This window comes from Mesocricetus auratus, unplaced genomic scaffold (assembly GCF_017639785.1).
Source record: "Mesocricetus auratus isolate SY011 unplaced genomic scaffold, BCM_Maur_2.0 Super-Scaffold_100013, whole genome shotgun sequence".
NCBI lineage: Eukaryota > Metazoa > Chordata > Mammalia > Rodentia > Cricetidae > Mesocricetus > Mesocricetus auratus.
This window is the reverse complement of record NW_024429196.1, coordinates 30,348,460-30,373,804: the sequence shown is the minus strand read 5'-3', so window position 1 is coordinate 30,373,804 and position 25,345 is coordinate 30,348,460. Positions and strand designations below refer to the sequence as shown.

Sequence of the window (25,345 nt, the reverse complement as noted above, 5' to 3'; positions counted from 1 at the left end):
TGCATCTTAAAAAAGGAAGTAGATAATTTTTAAATGGGTTTCTAAGTGCTTATTATAATGATAGTTAAATTTACAGGTGCTAAAGACATGGCTCAGCAGTTAAAAACACTGGCTGTTTCTCCACAGGAACCATTTTCAATTCTCAGCAAACACATAGCAGCTAACAGGTGTCTGGAACTGACTTCCAGAGTATCCAACATCTCCACACAAACATATATGCAAGCAAAATAGAAGTGCATGTAAATTAAAATAAATAAAATAATTAAATCTATAGAAAATTAAAATTTATTAGTTTAAGAAATATCTCCAGGAATATTTTGTTTGTAACTGGAATCTCATGAATATTGCAGGCTGATTCATTTCTCACCCTACTCTGACAACCCTCATGTACTAAATCCCTTTCTGTAACTTTGAAACTTCTATGTCCAAAGGCCTAATATAGCTCTGGATTTATTGTTCACCATTCTCAATTATGCCTCACCTTTCTGACCGGATGATACACATTTTATATCTGTGAACTAGAGAAACATAGATTAATGAATGCCTATTAGCTATTCCTACTCGAAAGATGAAAACACTACATATTCTCATGGAAAAACTGCCTATACAATAACTTTTCATCTACCACACCATGAATACAGACTTGTAGGCAGATAAATTTGAAAACATCATTAATCATGGTAAAATAAAACTTTAAGATAATATGACCCTGATAATTGTTGGAGAATGTGTCTTTTATTTGGATTCAGGATGGGACAGATTTCTTACTTTTATTTTACTGTCTTAGCTAAAGTGTAGCTTCAGGAGGTTCTGAATTGCTACAGAGTAGAAGTGACAAGTCAAGACATCAGTGGATGGGCAGTCTCCCACCAGCAAACCTTCCAATAGATATCCACACATGTTAATATTCATCAGAAAACGGAAAATTAGGGTGGCCCTCAAACCTGCAAAGACAAAGAAAATCCATAATGCATTTCATCATTCTCTTTCTAAATGGAGTGATTTCTATGAAGCTGATATTAGTGTGGAAGTATAAAACTTTCTTTTTTAAGGCATATAATATTCTTACTTTCAAATCATTACTTTCTACTTGAAAAGAAAATAGACAAATTATTCAGATTATCTTCCTTTCCCAGTACTCAATGTATAGAAAGTGAAGAATAAAATGCTCAAACATGTATCTATCAACAAAAACAAAGAGGGACTAGAGAGATGACTTCACCATTGCAAATTCTGGCTGCTCTTCCAAAGGACACATAGTCTATTCACAGCACCTATGTGGTGGCTCAAAACCATAAATAACTCCAGTTCCAAGCAATCCTATGCCTTTCTCTAGCTTATATGGCTCCAGAGATGCATGTGGTGCACAGATATACATGTAGACAAAAACTACATGATTGAACTTAGATTATGTATAAGCAAGAATATTTTTAAGTAAACAAATATCTAGCCCTTTGTATTACATTTTTTCAAGAAGATCATGCAGACTCGTTCCAAAGAACCATTCCCTTCATTATTTCCAGTACGTTCTAGATGGGTTGGATGTTGCTATAGACCAAGACAATGCCTGGCTGTGAGTCTGGTTGCCAGCTGAGCTGCTCAGTCCAGACCATTGTGGCAGCATAGGATCTCCCTGACTCAGGGAAGCTTGAGGATATTGCAGAGGAGTTTCAGTGAGGATCCAGGGAGGATGATGTGTCAGAAATCAGTCTTGAACCAGACCAAAGACTCTTTTCAGTGAACTTTTGCTAGTAAAGCTAATTGAACAAGGGGGTCTACTATGTGACACATTGCTGCTAATGCCATCTCATGGTTGGAGATTGTAATAGTTTGAATGCAGTTGGCCCCCATATTCTCATAGGGAGTGGCACAATTAAGAGGTATGGTTTTATTGGAATGGGTGTGGCATTGTTCTTCCAACAATGCCATTGTGTGGGTAGGTTTTGAGGTTTTCTTTTTTTTTGGGGGGGGGAAGAAAGGGTTTATTGATTCTTAGGTTATAGTCAATCATTGCAGGAAGCCAAGGCAGGAACTCAAGGCAGAATCTGAAGGCAAGAACTGAAGATGAGGCTTGGATGAGTGCTGCTTACTGGCTTGTTCTCCATGGATTGCTTAGTTGCCTTTTTGATACAACCCAAGACTACCTGCCCAGAGATAGTACCACCCACAGTAGGCTGGGCTCACCCACACCAATCTTTAATCAAGAAAATGCTCCAATGATATGTCTACCAGCCAATCTGATGGAGACAATTCCTCATTAGAGGTTCCCTCTTCCCAAGTGACTCTAGTTGGTGTCACGTTGATAAAAACTAACCAACACACTGGGTGGTTGGCTGATTTTTTTCATTTTTTTCCAGCGTTGGGAATTGGATCTTGGACTTTATGCCCAGTAGGCAAGCCCTGTTTTTTTAAATAACAAACCTTAAAGAACTCTATGATTCTTTATCCTGTGCATATATAACTGATAAACAGTAAAACCCAGGGGCTGGTGGTGGCACTCGCCTTTAATCCCAGCCCTTGGGAGTCAGAGGCAGTGTTAGGAGTTAGAAACAGGCATGCAGATCTCTGAGTTCAATGCCAGCCTGGTCTACTGAGAGAGTTCCAGGACAGCTTCCAAAGCTATAGAGAAACTCTTTCTCGAAAAACAAAACAAAATAAAACAAAGTAAAATCAGGTTTTGAGGTTTTCTATGCTCAGAATATCTCTCCATGTCAAAATCAACTTCCTTTTGCCTGCAAGATGTACCACTTTCAGCTTCAGAACTTCATCTGTCTATATGCCATAATGCTCCTGTCATAATTTTTGGGCCCTAGCCCCCACAGGGTCTCTGAGTTGCTGGTCAGCTGATAGCCACAGGTGCATCCTGTTTTCTAGTCCTGGCTTACTGTCCCCACCTTGCTCCACTGACATCAACATCTAGCACGAGAAAAACATGCTCTCTTCCACCTGGGGTCTTTCTACTGTGTTTTAATATATAAGACTGTCTCCTCCTATAAGAAAGAGACCTCTTAGCACTTGCAAAATAAAGACACTTCTTAGTACAAACAGCTGGACATCTGGTCTTTCTTTTCCTGATACCTTGGAGTTGCTTGTGGCGCGGGCACTGCAATGATGATACAGAACTAAACCTCTAAAACTGTAAGTGAGGCCCAACTTTCTTTAAAGAATTGCCATGTGTAGGGGTGAGCCCCACAAAGCTATCGACCCAAAAGGGGCAGAGATAACAAGATTAGACAAGTGGGCTATTTAAGGAAAGAAAAAGTATTCTCTTGCTCTCTTCTCCTCTGGAAGCCTGCCTCGCTTTCCATTCTCTCAGCTTGTATGTAAATAAATAAATTCCATATTACATTGACCTCCCACATCAGCCATGGTCATGTTGTCTCTTTATACCAATAAAAATCCCTATGTTTATAACAGAAGTGGGGTATTGCTCTGATAGCCTGGACCATGATTTCTTTGTTGCAGTGATATGGACATTAGGAGTTAGGATTAGAAAAGCAGGGGGATGCTTCATGTGCTGCACAATGGGCCATACTCATGGGATCATAGGAGAGAGTGGTGATAAAAGTGATTTGATGAACTCTGGGGATCAAGAGGTTTCAGAGAAGAAGAATGATAGTATGTGGGCTAGAGACTGGTCTTATGATATTTTGGTGAAGAAAGTGGTTGCTTCTTGCCCTTTTCTGGAAAGTCTGCCTGAGGAAGAGTTTTGGATTAATTTCATTGACAGAAGAAATATAAAATCAGCATAGTATAGACTCTGTCATGTGGATATTAGTGGTAACTCTGATAAAGATTTATAAAGAAAAGGACCAAGAAGTATATGGAAAAATACAGAATGATATTTTGAAGAGAAAAGGAGCACCAAAAGTAAAATGGAAAAAAGTCCTGTGTTTAAGGAGACAAATAGATTAAGAAAAGGAAAAAAGGAACTGGTGACCTCAGGGCAAAATCCCACATAGCTAAATTTCTAACTTGTGAAAAGGAACTAGAGAAACTTTTAGTACTGGTATGGTAAAGCACATCATTAATCTCAGCACTGGAAAAGGCAGAGGCTGTTGGGTCTCTGAGTTTGAGATCAGCCTAATCTATACAGCATGTTTCAGGATAGTCAAAGCTTAGACAGAGGACAGAGAGCTGGTAAAGACTTAATTGAATGAGGGGCTCAAATTCCAGCACCATCAAGCAGCAGAACATGGCAGCTTTGGCCACATGGTTCTGGGTTTAGACTTAAGGATAGAAAAAAGGAGTTATGGAACAAAGCTGCTGAGGCCAGAAATGTGTCAGTGATGTCCCTGAATGGAGGCTTAGTTCAGGAGTCATTATGTGAAGCTGTGAAGTTGAAGCTTTGATTTCCTTCCGAACCCAAGATGTTAGAGATACCAGAATCATGCAATACCTGCCGAGGAGAGCTGCTAACCAGAAGTGGCACTAGCCTTTGAAAAAGAAGTACATTTCAGTCAACAAAGCTGAATGGATTTGGAGATGGAAGGAATGTTTCAACACTAGATATGTAGGAGATTTTGGAGTTTGCCACCTGTTTGTTCTTGCTTTGGTCCAGTATTTCCTTATTATGCTCCCTTCTCTGAATTTTGGAATGTTAATGTATATCCTGTGCCCTTATGTATTGGGAAAATGTGATTTGATTTTTGATTTTGATTTTTACAGATGATTACTGTTAAAAGATTGCATGAATCTCTGAATAGAACTTGAACTTTGGTCTTAAAAACATTGTTGAATCTGTGATACACTATGGGAACTTTTGAAGTTGGACTAAATAAATTTTGCATTATGATACTGTTACAAACTTATAGGATCCAGGGAGTGGAATGTGGTAGTTTGAATGTAATTGCCCCCATAATCTCATAGGGATTGGTACTATTAGGAGGTATAGCTTTGTTTGACTAGGTATGATGTTCTTAAGGAAGTGTATTACTGTGTGGGCAGGATTTGAGGTTTCCTATGCTCAGGATACTACCCAGTGTCACAGTTGACTTCTTGTTGCCTGCAAGATATAGCACTTCCAGTACCATGTCTGCTTCCATGCCCCTACACTACGGATGTAATAATAATTGATGTAAGCAAGACACCATACTCCGATTAAATGTTTTCTTTATAAGAATTGCTGAAGTTATGGTGTCTGTTCACAGCAATAAAACCCTAAAACAGAGTGGTGGGAATGACAGAGAAGTGAAGAGGTTCTTTGGGTTTTCTTTGCTTTTTTCTTTCTGTTTGCTTGTTTGCTAGCTTGCTATGTTTCATATTTGTTTGGAGGCACTGCAGAGGTGAAGGGAAAATATGACGTTCCTGGGAGGTGAGTGGAATTGTGGTGCATGTTGTAATATTTCCAAAGAGTCAATAAAGAAATTATGACAAAAAAATCTCTAGGAAAGAAATACTTTGCTAAGTTTCAGAAAAGAAGAAAGCAAGTTACATAGTCTACAATTAGAAGTTGAGGGACAGTGAGGTGGTTTAGATGGGTAAGACACTAGCTACCAACTGATAATCTATGTTCCATCCTTGGGACCTATATAATAGAAAGAAAGAAACTATGGAGGCAAACAGTCACCTGATCTCCATCACATGTACCCACTCCCAAACATTTATATGAGTAAATAAATGTAACGATTTAAAAATATTTGGGGAGATCTAGATAAAAATCGAACTAATATTTAATTTTTTTCTTTTTAAAATTGCACTTGTCTTTATTATGTCTTAGGCTATCGTTGTTTCTGAGGAATATACAAAGATCACTAATGTATCTGACTCTTTCAGCTCCATATTTTATGGGGTTTCTGAGTATGTGAATGCATGTGTCTTTGATTCTTGTTCCTGCTCTTGAGGCTCTTCTCTTTCTGTAGGACTGTCTTGTCCAGCCTTGATGTGATGGTTTTTGCTTTATCTTATTATATTTTATGTTTGGCTGCTTTCTCTTAGAAACATGAAATATAGAAAGAGAGTGGATCCAGAGGGCAAGGAAGGTAGGGAAGAACTGGGATGAATAGAGGGAGGGAAACTATGATCAGGATACAGTGTATGAGAAAAGAATCCATTTTCAATAAAAGCAAAATAAATGAAAAAAATCCTTTCAGTCAAATAAAAACAAATTTCATTGTCATAGTGATCCATATGATCAAACACAAATGTGTAAGTTAAATTCCCAATTAAAAATTCTCTAAATTTAATTATGATATAGAAAAATTAGATGGAATAATAGCAATATTATGTATGTACCAGTATTTTGGAATATATATTATCCAACTTATGTGCATTGAGTGGATGTGTAATTTGATATTTGAGTTTCAGAAATATTGACTTAAATGGAATGTTCACAATGATTATATTTAATTCCAATTTCAAAATTAATCAATAATTCATTAGCATCCTGCCAAATAAAATATAGTGGTTATGATTCAACAATAGAAGCAATATTTGTTAAAGAGAAAATCTCACATTCAAGGATATAACTATAGATCACCATAAAAATAGTCATAAAAGTTATAAAGACTTAAAAGATTACTCATCAAAGAGAATAAAAATATTAATAAATTAAATATGAATAAAAGTTCTGCCTATATATAATATGTACTACCTTATTCATTCTCTGTATGCTATTAAGAATGATATCTAGAAATTTTTATTGCATTCAGTTTTTTGTTTTGTTTATAATTTTCACAAAATATCACATTTTTCACCTTGAATTATTTTTCCATGGGAAGTGAGAATATATTTTACTTAATTTCCTCATTTATAGTGCATCTTGTCAAATTCCATAGCCTTGTATGTAGAGTAAAAAACAAGGTTTCTTTGGGCTATAAGTTCTCTACAGCAATGGAAATGTTTCTTTATAATATTCCATTTGCTTAAATGCATATGCGTGTATCCCTGTATATGTGTGTAAGGCTTTATTTGGGATTGTAGATGCATATGCATACATACAAGTATGCACATGAATATAGGGGCCATAAGAAACCCTTAGAAGTAATTCTCAAAAATGCATTGACATCTTTTGAGACAGTCTCTCATTGACATGGTACCACTCAGTTAGCATAGGATGACTAGACAGCAAACCCCAGGGATTTGCATGTTTTTTCCTCCAGAACACTTGAATTACAAGAGCACACTACTGCACCCAGATTTCTCAATGTCAAACTCGGGTCTTCACACTTTCAAGTCAAGTGTTTTACTGACTAAGGCATGTTTCAGCATTTCCTTAAGCCTTACACATTTTTCTCTATAATTTTTCAGTTCTCTATATTTACCTCTTTATATTTAGAAAATCAGTGCCAAATGTATGATTACACACATCATGACAGCAGTTCTCAAACTAGAAAATTTAGTTTCTAAACAAAAGTACATCAGAAAGACATGAATGTTTTCAAACTATTTGTGGGAAACTGTCTTTGTAAGCTTCAGTCAGAGCCAACCGACTTGCCCTGTTTGTAGTTGAGAGGGGGAGTGTGGATTGAGAAAGGGCAGGTAAAGATGCCTAAGAAAAAGAAAAATGATATGACAGACTTTGAAGAACCCCCAGGGAAGGCCTCACCCTCCCTGAGGAGCAGAAAGACGATGGGATAGATGGTGGGTGAAGGTCAGGGGAGGAGAGGGGGGGGGAAGGAACTGGGACTGACATGAAAAATAAGCTTTTTTTCTAATTTAAATTAAAAATATTTCCCATGTTAAAAATATGGCTAGAAACAAGTCAAAGGCTGGTCATTTATAAGTTAAAGAACATAAAAGAGGAGGGCAATCCAGTAATCCAGTGAATACTGAACCCCCAAGTTTATTCTTCAATATTCTTAAGTACCCCAACAAAAAGGGGGGCATGGCAGTAGACTTCTATTATCATATATAAGGAGCAAACACCCTTTCTTCCCCTAATCCTCTAAGCATTTGGTAACCACACCCTGTTATCAGCCTGAGCCCAAGTCTGTTGATGTTTAGATAAGACATCTATAAAGGCCTGGAACACCCTGCAGTAGCCAAGCCTTAGACCTTTAAGTCTTTTCACTTATTAAGGACAGTTGTAGAACTCTTGGACCTTGAGGCAAGATAAAGAGGAACCATCTTTATGGGCCCTGACAACTATTAAAATTCATTGTTTCCTGAATACAGTGAACAATTTCATATGCAGGCGATGACATAGACTGCAAGGTTTGTGGTCATATATTTCATAGAATCTGAATTTAAACAAGTGCTGGGGAAAATGACATGGTAGCATGGTATTGTTATTGGAAATGTTTCAATGGACTCCTCAAAATGTTCCCAGTACATATCTACAGGTTGTTAATATGTAGGCATTCATACTGGCCTGCCTTTGGAGTTTTGACAAGATATGAGTTCAGCTGTGGCCACTAAGAGGTCCACCGGTGCACCTGTGCCTATTTAATATGCTATCTTTTATTAAAAGGGACCTGCTCACTCCCATCTCTCTCTCTCTCCCTCTCTCTGTCAATCTTTTTCATAGTCCTCAGCTCAGATTGCCTCTGTTGTCTTTATATTTATTGTATTGAGATAACATTTAAAATATTGCCCCTAAAAATAAATGGAGTAAAACATGTTGCCAAAGTTACTTACATGGTTGCAGGCAGATATCGCAGATTTCTATTCAGGCCATCAAGGACTTTCATATCCTCTGAAGTCAACTTGAATTCAAAAACCTACCACACAGATAAGAAACATTTTTGCATGTTTAGACAGCATGTTTGCCAACCTTTAAATTGGAACATTACTTAAATAGGCACTCTACTAATAATAATGGTGTTATAAAAATGGATTAAGAACTGATCTTCAGGAAGTCATCTTTAATGCAGTTTGAGCACCATAATCAACAGAATGATCTATGATTATTAACAAATTGAAACAAATTGACCCATAAATCACTGGTCTTGATAGGAAAATCAATAACAAGAAACAATGAATGAATATTGAGCATACAGAAACTTAGACATTTAATTGACATACATGAATGCAAAATCACCTGAATAATTGAAAGTTATTAAAACAAAAAGGTGATATCAAGAAAATTACACAACTTAGTGTTTTTATGTATAAATGAGACAGAATAGACACAAAAATACTTATTATGTAAATAATTAAAGTTAATGTAGTATGTGAGGCATCATCTACATAACAGGAAATTCCAATAAAATTATCATAGTGGACAGCACAATACTGCCACAACTCATAGTCTCTAAAATAGTAAACAGATGTGATATCAAATGCAAACCTACACTCTGGTTGGAAGTTATCAGGTGAATTCTAAACTTTTATTACAGAAAAACCATAAATAACCAAGGAAAGCCTGGTGTGATGACTCTTTTCTATAATCCCACCACTTGGATTGTAAATAGCTAAAAGTTTAGAAGTCCCTGATAATCTTCAACTACATTGCCAGCTTAAGGTCAACCCACTTCAAAAATGACAACCTCAAAGTAAACTACTATCAGGAAATCCAAAACTACCAACAAAAACAAACTCACACGAAAACTCCAGAAAATTCCTAGATCTAAAATGCACATGAAACTTAACTGCTCTAGATGTTTCAAGTTCCCACTTTTTCTCTTACTTTTCAGTAACACCACAATGGAACAGCAAAGCTCATGGAAGCAATTGCATAGCTGAACTCTCCTATGTATGCAGGTATTTATTACAAATTAAAAATAAAACCTCCATTGAAAATGTGGAAAAACTCCTAAAAGAAACCATTCTGAGTGAGGGAGTTCGGTCACAAAAAGACAAACATGGTAGGTACTCACTCATATATGGATTCTAGGCATAGAGCAAAGGATTAACATCCTACAATCCATACCACCAGAGAAGCTAGGAAACAAGGAGGACCCTAAGAGAGACATATATGGTCCCCCAGAGAAGATAAAAGTGACAACAAATCCTAAGCAAATTGGGAGCATTGGGGGAGGAGAGAGGGAATTAGAAGAAAGAGAAGGGAAGAAGAGGAGGGGAGAGGAGGACATGAGGGATCAGGGAGATTGAGTCACGGGAAGAATAGAGAGCAAGAAAAGAGATACCATAATAGAGCCATTATAGGTTAAAAGAGAAATCTGGCACAGGAAAATGTATAGAGGTCCACAAGGATGACCACAACTAACAATCTAAGCAATAGTGGAAAGGCTCCCTTAAATGCCCTTCCCTGATAATGAGATTGACAACTAACTTATATGCCATCCTAGAGCCTTCATCCAGTAGCTGATGGAAGCAGAAGGAAACACCCACTGCTAAACACCGAGCTGAACTCCTGCAATCCAGTTGCAGAGAGGGAGGAGTGATGAACAAAGGGGTCAAGACCAGGCTGGAGAAGCACACAGAAACAGCTCACCTGAACAAAGGGGAGCTCATGGACCACAGACTGATAGCTGGGAAAACAGCATAGAACTGATCATGGCTGACAGTTAGGAGGCCTGGTTAAACTATGGGGCCACTAGTAGTGCATCAGTATCTATCCCTAGTATAAAAATGAACTTTGCGAGCCCATTCCTCATAGAGGGATACTTTCTCAGCCTAGACACACAGGCAAGGGCCTAGGCACTGCTCCAAATGATATGACAGACTTTGAAGATCCCCCATGGAAGGCCTCACCCTCCCTGGGGAGCAGAAAGGGGATGAGATGGGGGGTCTGCGGGGGCAGTGGAAGAGAGGACAGAGAGGGAACTGAAATTGACATGTAAAACAAACTTGTCTGTAATTTAAATAAAAAGAAAGGAATTACGGAAATATAAAATGACAAACACCTAATACTACCAAGCTGTGTGTAAGAGCAAAATTGTAAATATGTTTTGGTTGACACTTGAAATCTTAAAAGAGCAACTCAGGTGGAACATAAAAATGAAGTACAGAACAGAGAATGACATTTTCAAAGTAATAGAGAATATAAGTTTGTTCCACACAGCAATGCTTAACACTAGTCTACCACAAAAGAAAGTCATAAAGAATGTGAATTGTAAAGGGAAGAAATTCCTGTTCATGTTTAATACTTAATGAAAATTTGAAAAGTAGAGGTTTTTAGAAAAAGCTCCAAAATTCACTTCAGAAGTTGAGACCAATACATTTCCAGAACACAAAAGCATAGTTAGTAGACTAACAATAAGAACATAATAATGCCAGAGGAAGAGGGAGCCTCTTCCAGGGGTGATGCTCCTAATTGATTGCTCAATACAAAGTGGTCAGCCCTGAAGCCATACATGCACCATCAACAAAAAACTGACCCCGCTGTTTAACTTATACAATGGTGCCTACAAACACATACAGATAGATATTTGTAAAAATAATAATTGAGAAATAAGGACCTATCAATTTGATGATGGATGGGCATGGGAGTAGTTAGAGATAGGGAACTTAGAAGGAGATGGAGAAAGGTAAAGGGAAGAGGAAAGTGGTGTAATTATATTTTAATTAATATCTACAAAAATTATAAAAGAATATAAGAATATCCACTTCGTGTTGTAACGTGTACTCTTCCCACCATCCATGTGGGTCCCATCACCACTCAGCCCCAAAATAACACATGAGACACTATATTTATTATGAAGCTGTTGGTCATTTGCTATGGTTTCTTAGTGGCTAGTTCTGACTTAATTACTAACCATAATTACTAACATATATTTCTGTAAAGACTTATCTTTCCAAGGACGACAGTCTGACCTGTCCTTTTTTCCCCGGGATCACATGGTGATGACTCTCTTCACTACATTTCCCAGAATCCTCCTAGACTCCTAGTTCCACTTATCTTGCTTCCCTACTGGCCAACCGTGCTTTATTCATCAACATATACACAGAAGGACTTCCCCCATCATCATGTCTTCCTGTGTCCACTCTATTTTGTGAATTTAAAGCCATTTGCACTAGGATATAGAAGAGCTTTTTCCACATATCTTGATACTTCCCTGATCTTATGTAGTGTACTTTGTCAGTTGAATATGCCAGAAGTAATGATATTCCTGATCTAAATTAGAACATAATCATACATGAAAGCCCTTTCTGAGAAGTTATAAACTAATTTGGAATTGTGCAAAATAGTAAAGTTAAGCCAAGACTGGATAGAAGAAGAACTGAGAACTATTAAGAAGAGATAAAAGAACTACATAGAAAGAGGCTGTGGAACTATGGGGAAATAAGACAGGCTCGTCTGCAAACAATGCAAACTCATATTGGAGAAGACATGACAGTAGCAGAACAAGAGGAGATAAACCTATCTGAGGTCAGATGAGACAGGCAAAATATTCTACTCACAGGACAATTAGTTAAATAATTGTCTTGTGTATGGAGCCCATACATGGCAATAGGTTGCTTCTTTAACTCATGTAACTATTTTGGGTAAAATAAATAAACAGATATCCTCTGATTTGAAAAGAAAGTTACTTGCTACAGGGTTTGAAGAAACAACTGGAAATTAAATTTAAAGAGGTAATAATTGTGTGTGCAGGAAAATGCAAAATAGAACACAAATAATTTGAAGGCCTATAATTACTAGGTATCTAGTCCAGGTACCTCATTTTAAAAGAAAAAGTATCATTCCATTCACTGAACCTTACTATGCACATTGCTAATGTAATGCCGAGACCAAAAATTTGTCTTCAACATGATTTAGTTCTATACTGCAACAAAAACTATTGTGATCTTACAGGAAAAGACAAACCCTTCAAATGTAAAACAAAAGCATGGGAAAGCAAGATAAAAGGACTAGGTTGATACAGGATCCTGAGTAGCAAAAGAAGTACATAGGATGAGTCAGTATGAACAACTTTGAAAGCCAAGTCTCACTCATCACCTGTGTGTTTTCTTTGATGTGCTTTTCCTTGAGAGTGCTGTGGAGGGCCACAATCCCACGCTGCAACTGGTAGCGAAGTGCGATCAAGGCTGGAGTCTGACTGTATTTTTTTGCCAATCGATGAAGAACTGGTTCATCCAAGAGAACAGGGGAGTTCTGGTCCACCCTGAGATGAGAAATAGGGAGGCTAAATTCCTCAATCTATAGCATATAAAGAAGTGTCAAATGTACAGGAATGTGGCACAAACAATGGTGGTTCCCAAGTGTGTTCCTGGACCAGTAACACCAATATCTTTTGTCAGTCTATCCAAAATGCAAATTATCTCTGCTTCCAGATCACATGAGTATGAACATGGAATCATGGAACTAAAGGTATGTCAACAACAATTGTTAATTTATCTTTAATTTTTAATGACCACATTACCATCCTGTGTATCGTTGTGTTCCCAGAACCCCATATGCAACCAGCACAATGTCGTTAGACTTGCAGAAATCCAGAAGTTTAATTTGGTTGAGATAAGGATGGCATTCTACCTGAAGATGAATGATGATACCATATTACATGAAATCCCACATTTATATAAAGAAAAGTATTAAAATACAATAAGCTAAATTAGGAAAATCTGTGTAATAAAGTCTGAATTGACTAGACCAGTACTAATCCTTAAGTAAATAATGTCATACCCATTCTGCTGCAAGAAATGTTGATTTATTACAGTGGGTCAAGAAACAGGAAACAGGAAAATGGATGTTCCTGGAAAGTACAAGGGGTTTGTGTGTAGATGGTGAAAGGAATAATAAATGATAATTGTGGATCTGTAACCAAGGAACATAGGTAAATTTTAAAAAGAAAAAATACAGTGTTTATGTGCTTAATACTGGATTGGATCATCACTCTAATTGCAGAATTTGGGAGATTGAGTTACTCTGTGTGTGTGTGTGTGTGTGTGTGTGTGTGTGTGTGTGTGTTCAAGTGCACATGTGCATACACGACAGCATGCTTGTGAAGGTTCTAGGACAACTTGGGTGAGTCAGCTCTTCTCCCATGTGAATAATCAAAATCAGGTTTTCAGGTAGCAAATGCATTTAATCACTAATCAATCTCACTGGCCCCATTATGTATGTTTCATTGATACATTTATTGCACTAATAAGCTACATTAAGACATGCTTATATAATTACATCTTATACGTTAACCCTATTCATTCTCAACCCCATTACGCCCTAGTTCCCTTAATTTCCATTCAATTCTCCACATTTCTATTTAAAAAAATCTACTGTCTTATGTTCCTGAAAACACTTAAAAAATAACCAATTTGAGATATACCAACCTTTTCACAAAATCCTATGTGCAAATACACATTCCTCTATGCAGACTCATGACAGAGTTTAAATGTGGAAAAAATATGGACTTATTAAATTTTGACTATGAAATAGTGCAATAAATCATCAACTATAAAGTCTACAGGTTAAAACACAAATTCTAAATCAATCCAGTATTTATTCTTCCTAGATGTCATTTGTAAAAACACTGGTCAATATGAGAGTATAAAAGAGCTGGAAAACTCTTTAGGAAAGATGGGTGAAATACAATTTTACCTTGATGAGAGAAGAACTAAGATGATTTGGAAGAACAGGGAAATCTTACTTTGCAATGATAATTCATAGCAGCATGAGAACTGAAGAGATGACTCAGTGGTTAAAGCAATTGCTATACAAAGAAGAGGCTTATAGTTGAGACCCCAAGAACTCAGAAATTTGTGATGTAAGACTGCTCTGCCCATATTTCTAAGGTTAGATGACAGAGACACAGAATCCAAGAAGCAACCCAGCTAGGAAGAGTAGCCTTATTCAGCATGGGTTTGAATGAGAGCCCATGCTTCAAAGAACAAGAAGTAGAGGAAGAATTCTAACATCAGTCTTAGACCTCCACATATACATCTGCCCACACTATGTACACCATAAGCACATACACAAGAAAAGAAAATATATAGAATGGAATGCTATAAGCTCAGTTCACATAATGCAAATCTAACCATCAAAGGATATGTATCTTCATTCCTGAGAGATGTTTATGAAATCATTAGGGTTTGATAGTAGTACATGCATCTAACTTTGAAAGATTTAGCATCATATTGCTCACATATATTAATATGTAATCACATACATGTTACTACAATTTCCAGTCCTGCAAAATATCAACAATGTTGGACATAGTTGAAGAAATATAGGTCTCTACCATCCATTAACATTTCTTAAAGTAATCATTAAACTACGTGAAATATTTTATCACATCTTTTTCTTATTTTAATATTTTAATGTCTAGTGATTTGGTCCTTTTATAACAAGTATATAAATAGCATACAACCCCACTTTCTACACATGACTTTTACTTGTTTACTGCAAGGTCTTATAAATACCTGAGAGAATGGAGCCACAGATATAAGGAAGTTCTTCACATTTTGGTTCCACAAACCAGGAGAAGAAATTGAAATATGTTCAGGAACAAAGTCAACTGAAGTAGTGTTCAAACTCTCTGAGTACTCATCTTACTTATCCAAGTAATATCACAATAAATAATAAATGTCCTCCCTCTAACCTGGATAAGAATTGTAGTCTGCTGTAATTCTTAATGTAGCTAAGACTTGTGCCATAATCAGAATAGCATATGAACTTCAAAGAAATACAGACAAGCATCATTTGTTAACTTACACAGAATCCTTGTTTCCTGAACGTCTCAATCTTTTGCAGTGATATTAAGCACAATTCCTTACAACCTTCCCCTATTAATCACTGTTCATTCTTATTATGTCAAGTAGATGGTAAAGTTTACTTCAGAGTGAGATCAGTGGCTCCTTGCATCATTCATATCACTATAAAATCTACTAAGAAATAGATGAGCCCATATTTTCCACTAAGACTTCAGAGAGTAAAACACAATCAGGTGTCATAAATATCCTATTCATAAACAATCTGCTGCTAGCTTCTGATGTTGCACAAAGTGGAGATTAATGTGAAAAGAGTACCTACCAGCCTGTGGTAAGAAGGGAAACAAAGGAATGGACAAGGAGAAGAGGCTGATGATTCCCACCTGATTGCACACAGGCTTGTACTTGAGACCTGGTTTGTTCAGGATTTTCTCCAGTTGCCTACGGTTAAAGTTACACACTCCGATAGACTTGGTCAGTCCTGCATCCTTACACTTCTCCATGGCCTAAAGAAGAAAACAAAGTCACAAAATATTTTTATGGGGTTGCATCATACCTCCTTTGTTTCTATTATACTTAAGTTATTGATGCTACTGCAGCTCTTAAAAAATTGCCCTTGGAGTTTCAGTGTGGTTAGATATGTGATGAAATCTTTGATTCATTTGGACTTAAGTTTTGTGCAAGGCAATAGACATGGATCTATCTACAGTCTTCTGCATGCCAATATCCAGCTATGCCAGCCCCATTTGTTGAAGATGCTTTCTTTTTTCCATTGAATAATTTTAGCTTTTTGTCAAAAATCAAGTGTTCATAGGTGTGTGGGTTAAAATCAGGATTTTTAGTTCGATTCCATTGGTCTACCTGTCTATTTTTGTGTCAATACCAAGTTTTTTCAGGACTATAGCTCTGTAATAGAGCTTGAAGTCAGGTATGGTGATGCATCCTGAAGTTCCTTTATTGTATAGGGTTCTTTTGCCTATCCTGGGTCTTCTGTTTTTCCATATAAAGTTGATTATTGTTCTTTCAAGGTCTGTGAAGAATTTTGCTGGAATTTTTATAGGGATTGCATTGAATCTGTAGATTGCTTTTGGCAAGATTGCCATTTTTATTATGTTGATCCTACCAATCCAAGAGAATGAGAGATCGTTCCATTTTCTGGTATCCTCTTTGATTTCTTTATTTAGAGACTCAAAGTTCTTGATATATATAGGTCTTTCACTTCTTTGGTTAACCTTATTCCCAGATATTTGATGCTGTTTATGGCTATTGTAAAGGGTGATGTTTCTCTTATTTCTTTCTCAGCCACTTTATCATCTGTATATAATAGGGCCACTGATTTTTTTAGTTAACCTTGTATCCGGCAAATTTGCTGAAGGTGTTTATTAGCTCTAGGAGTTCCCTTGCAGATTTTCGGGTCACTTATATAAACTATCATATCATTTGCAAATAGTGAAAGCTTGACTTCTTCTTTTCCTATTCGTATCCCCTTGATCTCTTGATCTCCTTTTGTTGTTTTATTGTTCTAGCTAGAACTTAAAATACAATATTGAAGGGATATTGTGAGAATGGACAGTCTTGTCTTGTTCCTGATTTTAGAAGAATTGTGTTGAGTTTCTCTCTATTAATTTGATGTTAGCTGTTGGTTTACTGTATATTGCTTTTATTATGTTCAGGTATCTTCCTGTTATCCCTTAATTCTCTTCAACGAATTGGTACAGGAGACTACTTCCTGAGCATATCACCAGTAGCACAAACACTGAGATCGACAATTAATAAATGGGATCTCCTGAAACTAAGAAGCTTCTGTAAGGCAAAGGACACAGTCAAGAAGACCTAAAGGAAGTCCACAGAATGGAAAAAGATATTAACTAACCCCACATCTGACAGAGAGATGATCTACAAAATTTATAAAGAACTCAAGAAGCAAGTCTCCAAAACACCAAAGGATCCAATTAAAAAGTAGGGTACAGAACTAAATAGAGAATTCTCAATAGGGGAGTCTAAAATGGCTGAGGGACACTTGAGAAAGTGCTCAACATCTTTAGCCATCAGGGAAATGAAGATCAAAACAGCTCTGAATTACCATCTGATTCCTGTCAGAATGACTAAAATCAAAAACACTGAATACAATTTATGCTGGAGAGGGTGTGGAGAGAGGGAACAATCCTCCACTGCTGGTGGGAGTGCCACCTCATACACCCACTTTGGAAATCAGTATGTAAATTCCTCAGGAAAATGGGAATCAATCTACCACAAAACCCAGAAATTCTACTCTTAGGAATATACCCAAAAGATGCAAATTCATACAACAAGAATATCTGTCCCACTATGTTCATAGCAGCATTATTTGTAATAGTCAGAACCTGGAAGCAACCTAGATGCCCCTAAACTGAAGAGTGGATAGAGAAAATATGGTACATTTACACAATGGAGTAATACTCAGCAGAAAAAAATGGAATCTTGAAATTTGCAGGCAAATGGATGGCACTAGAAGAAACCATCGTGAGTGAGGTAACCCAGTCATAAAAAGACAAATATAGTCTGTACTCACTCATACATGGATTTTAGACATGGATCAGGATAGTGCCAGTCTGCAATTCCACTGACAGAGAAGAGTCTGGGAAACAGGAAAGAACCTAAGAGAGATATGCATGGTACCCCAGAGAAAAGGAATGAGGCAAGATCTCCTGAACAGATTTGGAACACGTCGGGAGGTGGGGGGAAGTGGGAGCTGGGAAGAAGAGAGGGAAAGAAGAAGAGGCGAGAGTAGGTCATGGGGGAACAAGAAAGTTGAGTGGGGGATAGAATAGGAGGAGAACAGGATGAGAAATACCATAATAGAGGGAGTTACAGGTTTGAAGAAAGATCTGGCACCAGTGAGACCTCTAGTGATCAAAAGGGATGACACCAACTGGCAAGCAAAGCAATAGTGGAGAGACTTCCTTAAATGCCCATTCCTGGTAATAAACTTGATGTCTATAACCATCCTGGAGCCTTCATCCAGTGACTGATGGAAGCAGATGCAAACACCCAGTTAAACACTGAACTGAACCCATGGAACCCAGTGACATAGAGAGAGGAGCGATGAGCAAATTGGCAAAGAATGGACTGGTGAAACCAGCAGAGACAATTGACATGAACAAGGAGGAACTCTTGGACCCCAGACCGACAGCTGGGAGGCCAGCATGGGACTGATCCAGACCCCCTGAGTGTGAGAGTCAGTGAGGAGGCCTGGGCAACCTATGGGTCAGTAGATCAGTGTTTATTCCTTTCATACAAACGGACTTCATGTGTCCATAACACAAAGAGGGATGCTCTCTCATCCTGGACTCTTAAGGGGAGTGCCTGGAAGCTGCTCTGAGTGAAATGACAGACTCTGGATATCCCCTATGTGGGAGAAAGTGGGGATAAGGTGGGGCGCGAGGGGGAATGGTGGGAGGGGACGGAAGAGGGGAGGGAGAGGGAACTGGGATTGACATGTGAATTAAACTATTTAAAATTAAAGTAATAAATAAATAAAAAGAAAACAATAGCCCTTGGAAATAACCTCATATTTTAACACAGAAAAACAGACAGCCACTCTCATGAAATTGTGACCTGACTTTTCCTCTCATTGAATTTCTCCCGTGTTCTCTAAACCTAGTACTCACTTCCCAGGTGGCACAGAGATCCACTGTGTCAAATATTAATTTTCCATGTTCATCTATCGGAAACTCATCTTCTCCTGCCTGGAAGAGAACCAAATGTTACAGTAACCTCTCAACAAATTCATTTTTCCAACCAATAGCAATGACTCTAGACATAGTGGGTGCCGAGAACTAAGCTTTCATAGGATAGGTAGATCATAGTTAATGTAATTATATTTGTCATCTATTTTAATTTTAAATTAATGAAATTCCCTTGGATACTAGAATACTATTTTTCTTATATGCATTATATGTATTCAAAAATACTACATTTCTGGGTCATTATAGAGTGTCTTTCTTGAGTTTTATGACTGTTTAGGGCTTTCCACTTTGTGGATAACCAATTTGGGGTCTACCCTGGAGAAGACTATTTCTCTTCCTCTAATTTCTTAGACACCTGTTGTTCTTCATCTAGTGTTGAGGCCTCATGAGATTTTCCTCTTCCACATTATCTTTATCCTGGTCCTTGTTCAGCTATACTTTAGTTGACACAGTTGTAAGACTTCATGGGAATAGTGTCCCTGATGTCTTTAGAAGATGCCATCACACAGAAAACTTTCGACTCCTCTAAATCTTAAAATCATTTTCCCTCTCCTCTACTGTGATCCCTGTAGTTGTCCTATTACTAAACAAGCATAATTATATACTATTCTAGAAGAAATATTTTTGGAGATTCAAACTACATACTTTCAAGGCCATTGGGAAATGCATGAGATACAGGTCCACATAGTCCAACTGAACTTTCTTCAGTGACTGTTCCAAGGAAGATCTCACCAGTTCTGGGCGAAGGCAATTACACCAAACCTACAGTAGAAAGTGGAACTCTGGTTGAATTAATAAATTCTAGTAATTTGTTCTTTTACTTTACTTAACACAAAAACATTTTTTTACTTAATTGAAATTGATGTGCACACAGGGAATATTCCACTTTTTCCAAGATGTCCTTTAATCTGCTCTAGATATGCACATCTCTAATGTTTATTATTAATTAGTCTTGAAAATTATTCAAGACCCAATATCTTAATCAAGTAATAATATTGTTCTTCATCAATATTATATTTTACTGGATTAAACTGCTTAGTAAGAGTCTAGTATTTTTACACAGTCCACTCAATATGGTATAGTTAGTGGTGGGTGGGCTTGCATGTGTATGTGCTGTTTTGCTTATTCAGTATACACACATAGAGGCCAAATATCAATCTTGAATGCCTAGCTCTGTCACACATTGCCTTATGTAATTTGTTTCTTTTTCATTTTTAAATTTAAATTAGAAACAAGGTTGCTTCACATGTCAATCCCAGCTACTCTCCTCCCCTCCAACCAATCCCCCATTCCCCCATTCCCCCCTTCCCAAATCACCACTCCTTTCCCCAGGGAGGGTAAGGCCATTCATGGAGGGTATCCCTAGTCTGCCATTTTATCCAGGGCAGGGTCTTGGATCTCCCACAAGAGTCCAGGCAGAGAGAGCATCTCTCATTGTGGGATGCGCATCCAAAGTCCATTTGTGTGCCAGGGATAAATACTGATCTACTACCCAAGGCCCCACAGATTACCTAGGCCTCCTCACTGACACCCACAGAAAATATTTTCAACATTTTGTTGTATGCCTTAGTTACATCTTGCTTAACATCCAGTATCTAATCTTATTTTCTCTTATTGATAAAAGTATCTAAAATTTTCAGAGTAATCAGAACTGTTACAAAGTAATCCAGAAGATAAGCAAGGCTACTTACTGTCTTCCATACTCAAATTTATATCATATTCCTATAAGCTAACATGAAGAAATGAGAGGCAGGAAATAAAATTCATGAATCTAAAGATAGCAATAATAAGAAAACCATTTTGTGTCAGTCAGTGCTATACCTCATATGCAAATACATATAAGTAAAAGATAAACCAGTAAGTACAATTCACTAACAACTACTGATCTAATCATAGGGATATCTCTTCAAATATCATGGTTAATTCATAGGTACATATTATACAGTACCTTAGTTGTGTAAAATATATCTTCTCTCCTCACAGTGCCATCAGCAATCTTTTTTCGGATGGACTCTCCCACATACTCTTCAGTTTTATAAAGAAAGGCAGAATCAAAATGGTGAAAGCCTGCATCTATAGCGATTTTGATGATTTCCTTCAAGTTATTCCGGGGAAACTGGAGAGCAACGAAGGTAGCATTTATAGACAGGTATGCATGATTCAAAATGTATTTGGGCACAAAATGTGACCTGTTCTCATATCAACTATTCCCCACTACTTTTTTAGTAAGGACTCTATGTGAGTTTATTGTGACATTTGTCTATCAGATAACAAGAGTAAAGCAACCTGGGAATCTCTTCTGTTCTGTTCTTGGAAATTACAGATTAGTCATTGTCATAGGATGTCTCTACTAGCACCTAGGACCCAGGACTTATTACAGGGAATCATAAGAATAGTAAACAAAATTTACACAGGAAACTATGTTACAATTGACACAAAAATTAAATGTTATTTAAGAAAATTCCCTCCATCCCCAAGCCAAGGCCATAAAACTGAGTTCAAACTTCCAAGAACTCAGTTATTTGGTCATTTAAGAAGAAAAACACCTGACTATGTCCCTAGATATCTGATGATTGAAAAAACTAACAGATATTGCTGTTTCAAAAACACCTAATTTAAGAAAAAGAACTTACTTTCCCAGTCTTCCTCTAATGATCTTCCCTATACACAGCTACAAAAATACAAACTAAAACATATCATCTGTGTTCCCTTGAACTCTAGTCAATGAGTGACTGGGTCCTGTGCCATGATCACAGTGTGGTCAAAACTTGAGGTTCCCTATCTAAGGCACCAAATAAAACTTTCTCTAGCTGTTTGAGTTAGTTTAAATTCTCATCTTTTGTGCTTCCTCCAAACTTACGACTTATATTGTGAATTTTCTATGATTTTTCTCCCAGGAAAAGCATACAGAACTCACTATAGTCCCCAAAGACTGAAATCACAACGGGTGTTCTGATATTTAAATGGATGGTTAGAAGCCCCATTCAAAGTAATCATTTTCAGTTTGTTACACACACACTTGACTTACTATGTCCCCAAATAGTGTCTCCAAAACAAATTATGTTTATAATAACACAGGTGCTTGTTGAGGCAGTGGGATTTCATCTACATAAAATGAAATGTCTTCTAATTTTTATCAATAAAATTGCTACACACACTGACACACCTTCTACCTTCTTGTGACACCACCCTTTATATTTTTTTAATTCCTAAGGTGCTTCCAATCTTCTCCTGCCTTTCATTCTACTTTCCTCCACAATTTAAACAATTCTTGTCATTGTTATTCATCATTGTCCTTTGGACACTTTTTAAAGACCTTAGTCCATTGGGATAACTCAACAGATTAAGCATTTACCCACAATCCTGATGACACTTTTTTAATCCCTGAGATCCACAAGGTGGAAGAGAAATAACCTGTCTGTTGATTTCTGTCCTCCACAATGGTACCATGGCAAGTATGCACATATGAACACACACACACACACACACACACACACACACACACACACGAAGAGAGAGAGAAACAGAGAGAGAGAGACAGACAGACAGACAGACAGACATAGGAAGAGACAGCAAGAGAGGCAGTGAGAGAGAAAAGAAGAGGAGAGAAAAAAACAGAATTAAAAAGAATAAATTTATAGAATAAGAGTGAATTTAAAGCTCTGAAACTAGTTCATAGACACATGTTTGTGGTAAGGTTAAGTACATTACTAGAAAGCAGCTTTCATACCAGGCAAGTAAACTATCTAGTTCCACACTTTCATTGAAAAGAATTGTTTGTACCATTGTGCATTAAATCCAATATATTTGAACACAGATTATTTATGTCTAAAATCTTTTCATAAGCTCCTGGTTTCTGCTAGGTCATTGTCACATTTTTACTTCTTGTTATTTATCTTGTGCCAAGATTAGTTAATAGTTGGCTATGCAACCAAAGTCCATAGAAACAGCCCAAGAATGGCTGAGGTGGGTTAAAATTTCAATACTGATGTGTTTGCATAGTGATACCTTTGGGAAACATCAACTGCCATGAAAATAACACATGGAGACATCTACTTAACACATTTCCTAGGAATAAAATGAAATAATCAGCCAAACTCAAAGCAGAGCACCAAAGTAAAATGAATCACGTTTTTCATCTCAGAAACCTCATTATAGTAATACCATTATCAACTGGCTTATAAAAAGTGTAAAATATCTTCAATAAAAAATAAGTAGAAAAACCACTAAAGTTACAATCAACTTCCAATTGAGGAACCTTGCAGTTATGTTTCTTTTTACTTCTTTTGTATATTATTCATGTAGACAAATTTATAGCTTAATAGCAAAAGAGTTTGAGAATTATGAAACATTGAACATCAACATGCTTCTGATCTTTAAACCTAGAATCTATTCAAAATTCTGTTTAGGTTATTATGTAATAATTTCATGTAATAATCATGTTAAGTGACCATGTACCCTGAATAAAGACAGACCCCATCTAACATGCCTTACAAGTTATATCAAATTTGTATTCCTTACTCTCTTCCCATCCAGATATTGAGAACTTCTTGTTAAGTTATTTCAAACTAGACTCTTCCTCCAAAGTGAGAGACCCAAAAGTTACTCTTTCTATTCAAATGCTTTTATATACTAGGTACACAAATTCTGTTGATCATTGTACATCCCCTTTTATTTCCAGTCTCAACCTGTAGTGTCAAATATTTATTATTAAAGTTGAGTTGTTATAGTTTCCTATTCTGAGACAGAGTAAGACACTATATTTTGTTCTTTAGCAGGCAGTCATAGGAGTATGTATATAGTTGGATCTATGTCACTACCAATGATATAACACCATTTACTTTTATGAAAGAATAATTCAAAATTAATAGGTGATATGCTTCCTTATATATACTTAAAAATATTGTATTGTGAATATCAATTGCCTATGATACCATGTTATGTAAGGACATTTTCACACAAGCATATTACATTGTTGATTATGTGTCTCACCCAACAGTGTGCTCCTTCCCTTTCTCCTTTTCATTTCCTCCACATTAATCCCCTTCTTAACTAAAAGAATTTCACTTGATGACAGACATATATGCACACATGTCTTGTATACCTACATAAAATCAAGGAAGTGTAAACTAGAGAAAACATGATATTTGTCCTTTGGAGACTGGGTTCATTTGCTTCTTGTAATTATTTTCTTCTGGACATGTATATATATATGTTGGATTTATGGATTCATAATGTAAATTGTGTAAATAGTGTGATGAAAAGATTAATGATCACATTCTCTTTATCTACTTATTGAATGATAGGCATGTGAACTGATTCCATGTAGCACCTACAATATAAATACTACAACACAGAAATGAATTAGATAATAGCTTCTATGTAGGCATTGTCTCCAAATATGTCTCTTAAAGCATAAGAAGCAAGAGGAGAAATATAAAAATATGATAATATTAAAATTTTAATACTTCTACAGCACAAAGCTCATGCCCTACAGTTGGAAAGTATCAGTTATTTAAAGAAAGAGAAAATTAAGAACAATTATTATCATAAAGCACTGTTGTCAGAAGTGTGTGGAGTAACCAAAACTAATAAAAACCACATAATCCATTCTTTTAAATGGATAGCCTATCTGAGCAGACTTTTCCCTAAAGGAAGAATACTCTATATAAACATTTAAAGAATGTATAACATTCATTTTCAGACAGTGAAGCTGAAGGAAATGGACTTAAACAAAAGAAAACATGGTTCCAGAATAGCAAGCAGCCAGTGACCACATCCAGCCTTTGAGCAATCTTTCTCTATTGCAACACACAACTCTAGCCTCGGGAAAGGGAGAATTTAGGAGGCCCAACGTCACTAAGAAGTGAGTGACTTTTCAAGTCAGGTAGATTTACTTTACTATGGTTCTATTTCTTCTAAACCCTCAACCCCAGCATTGCTGTTTTACCTCTTCAGGTACAGCAGTACCCAAGCCCAGCACAGGAATGAAGTGCCCATCATTGAGCTTCACACGCTGACACTTGGAGTTCATCCTCTGTCACTCTTCAGGATAAATGTGCTCTGCCTGATGTTCTCTCTCACTGGTCATTCAAGAATTGGAAGTGCCTTCTCTGCCTTCCAGG

General features: G+C 36.9%; 1 protein-coding gene and 1 long non-coding RNA gene across 3 annotated transcripts in view; one reads left to right on the top strand and one right to left on the bottom strand.

Annotated features, from left to right (window-relative positions):
- Positions 1-25,345, top strand: part of LOC121143525 — a 34,887-nt gene that overhangs the window by 6,278 nt on the left and 3,264 nt on the right. Inside the window, exons 2-6 of one of the 2 annotated variants that reach the window (XR_005880758.1) lie at positions 9,576-9,642; positions 13,120-13,156; positions 21,204-21,369; positions 24,925-25,086; positions 25,179-25,345. This is a non-coding gene — a long non-coding RNA (uncharacterized LOC121143525). The remainder of the gene's footprint in view (positions 1-9,575; positions 9,643-13,119; positions 13,157-21,203; positions 21,370-24,924; positions 25,087-25,178) is intronic. The other variant, XR_005880757.1, reaches the window with a different exon arrangement.
- On the bottom strand, positions 741-25,254 carry LOC101839651 (aldo-keto reductase family 1 member C21). Its single transcript, XM_040755565.1, has 9 exons — positions 25,171-25,254; positions 21,169-21,336; positions 19,866-19,982; positions 19,143-19,220; positions 15,876-15,998; positions 13,209-13,318; positions 12,785-12,950; positions 8,578-8,660; positions 741-944 (listed from the first exon to the last, which is right to left on the bottom strand). The coding sequence occupies exons 1-9, from the start codon at positions 25,252-25,254 to the stop codon at positions 902-904; spliced, it is 972 nt and encodes a 323-aa protein (XP_040611499.1). The 3' UTR covers positions 741-901.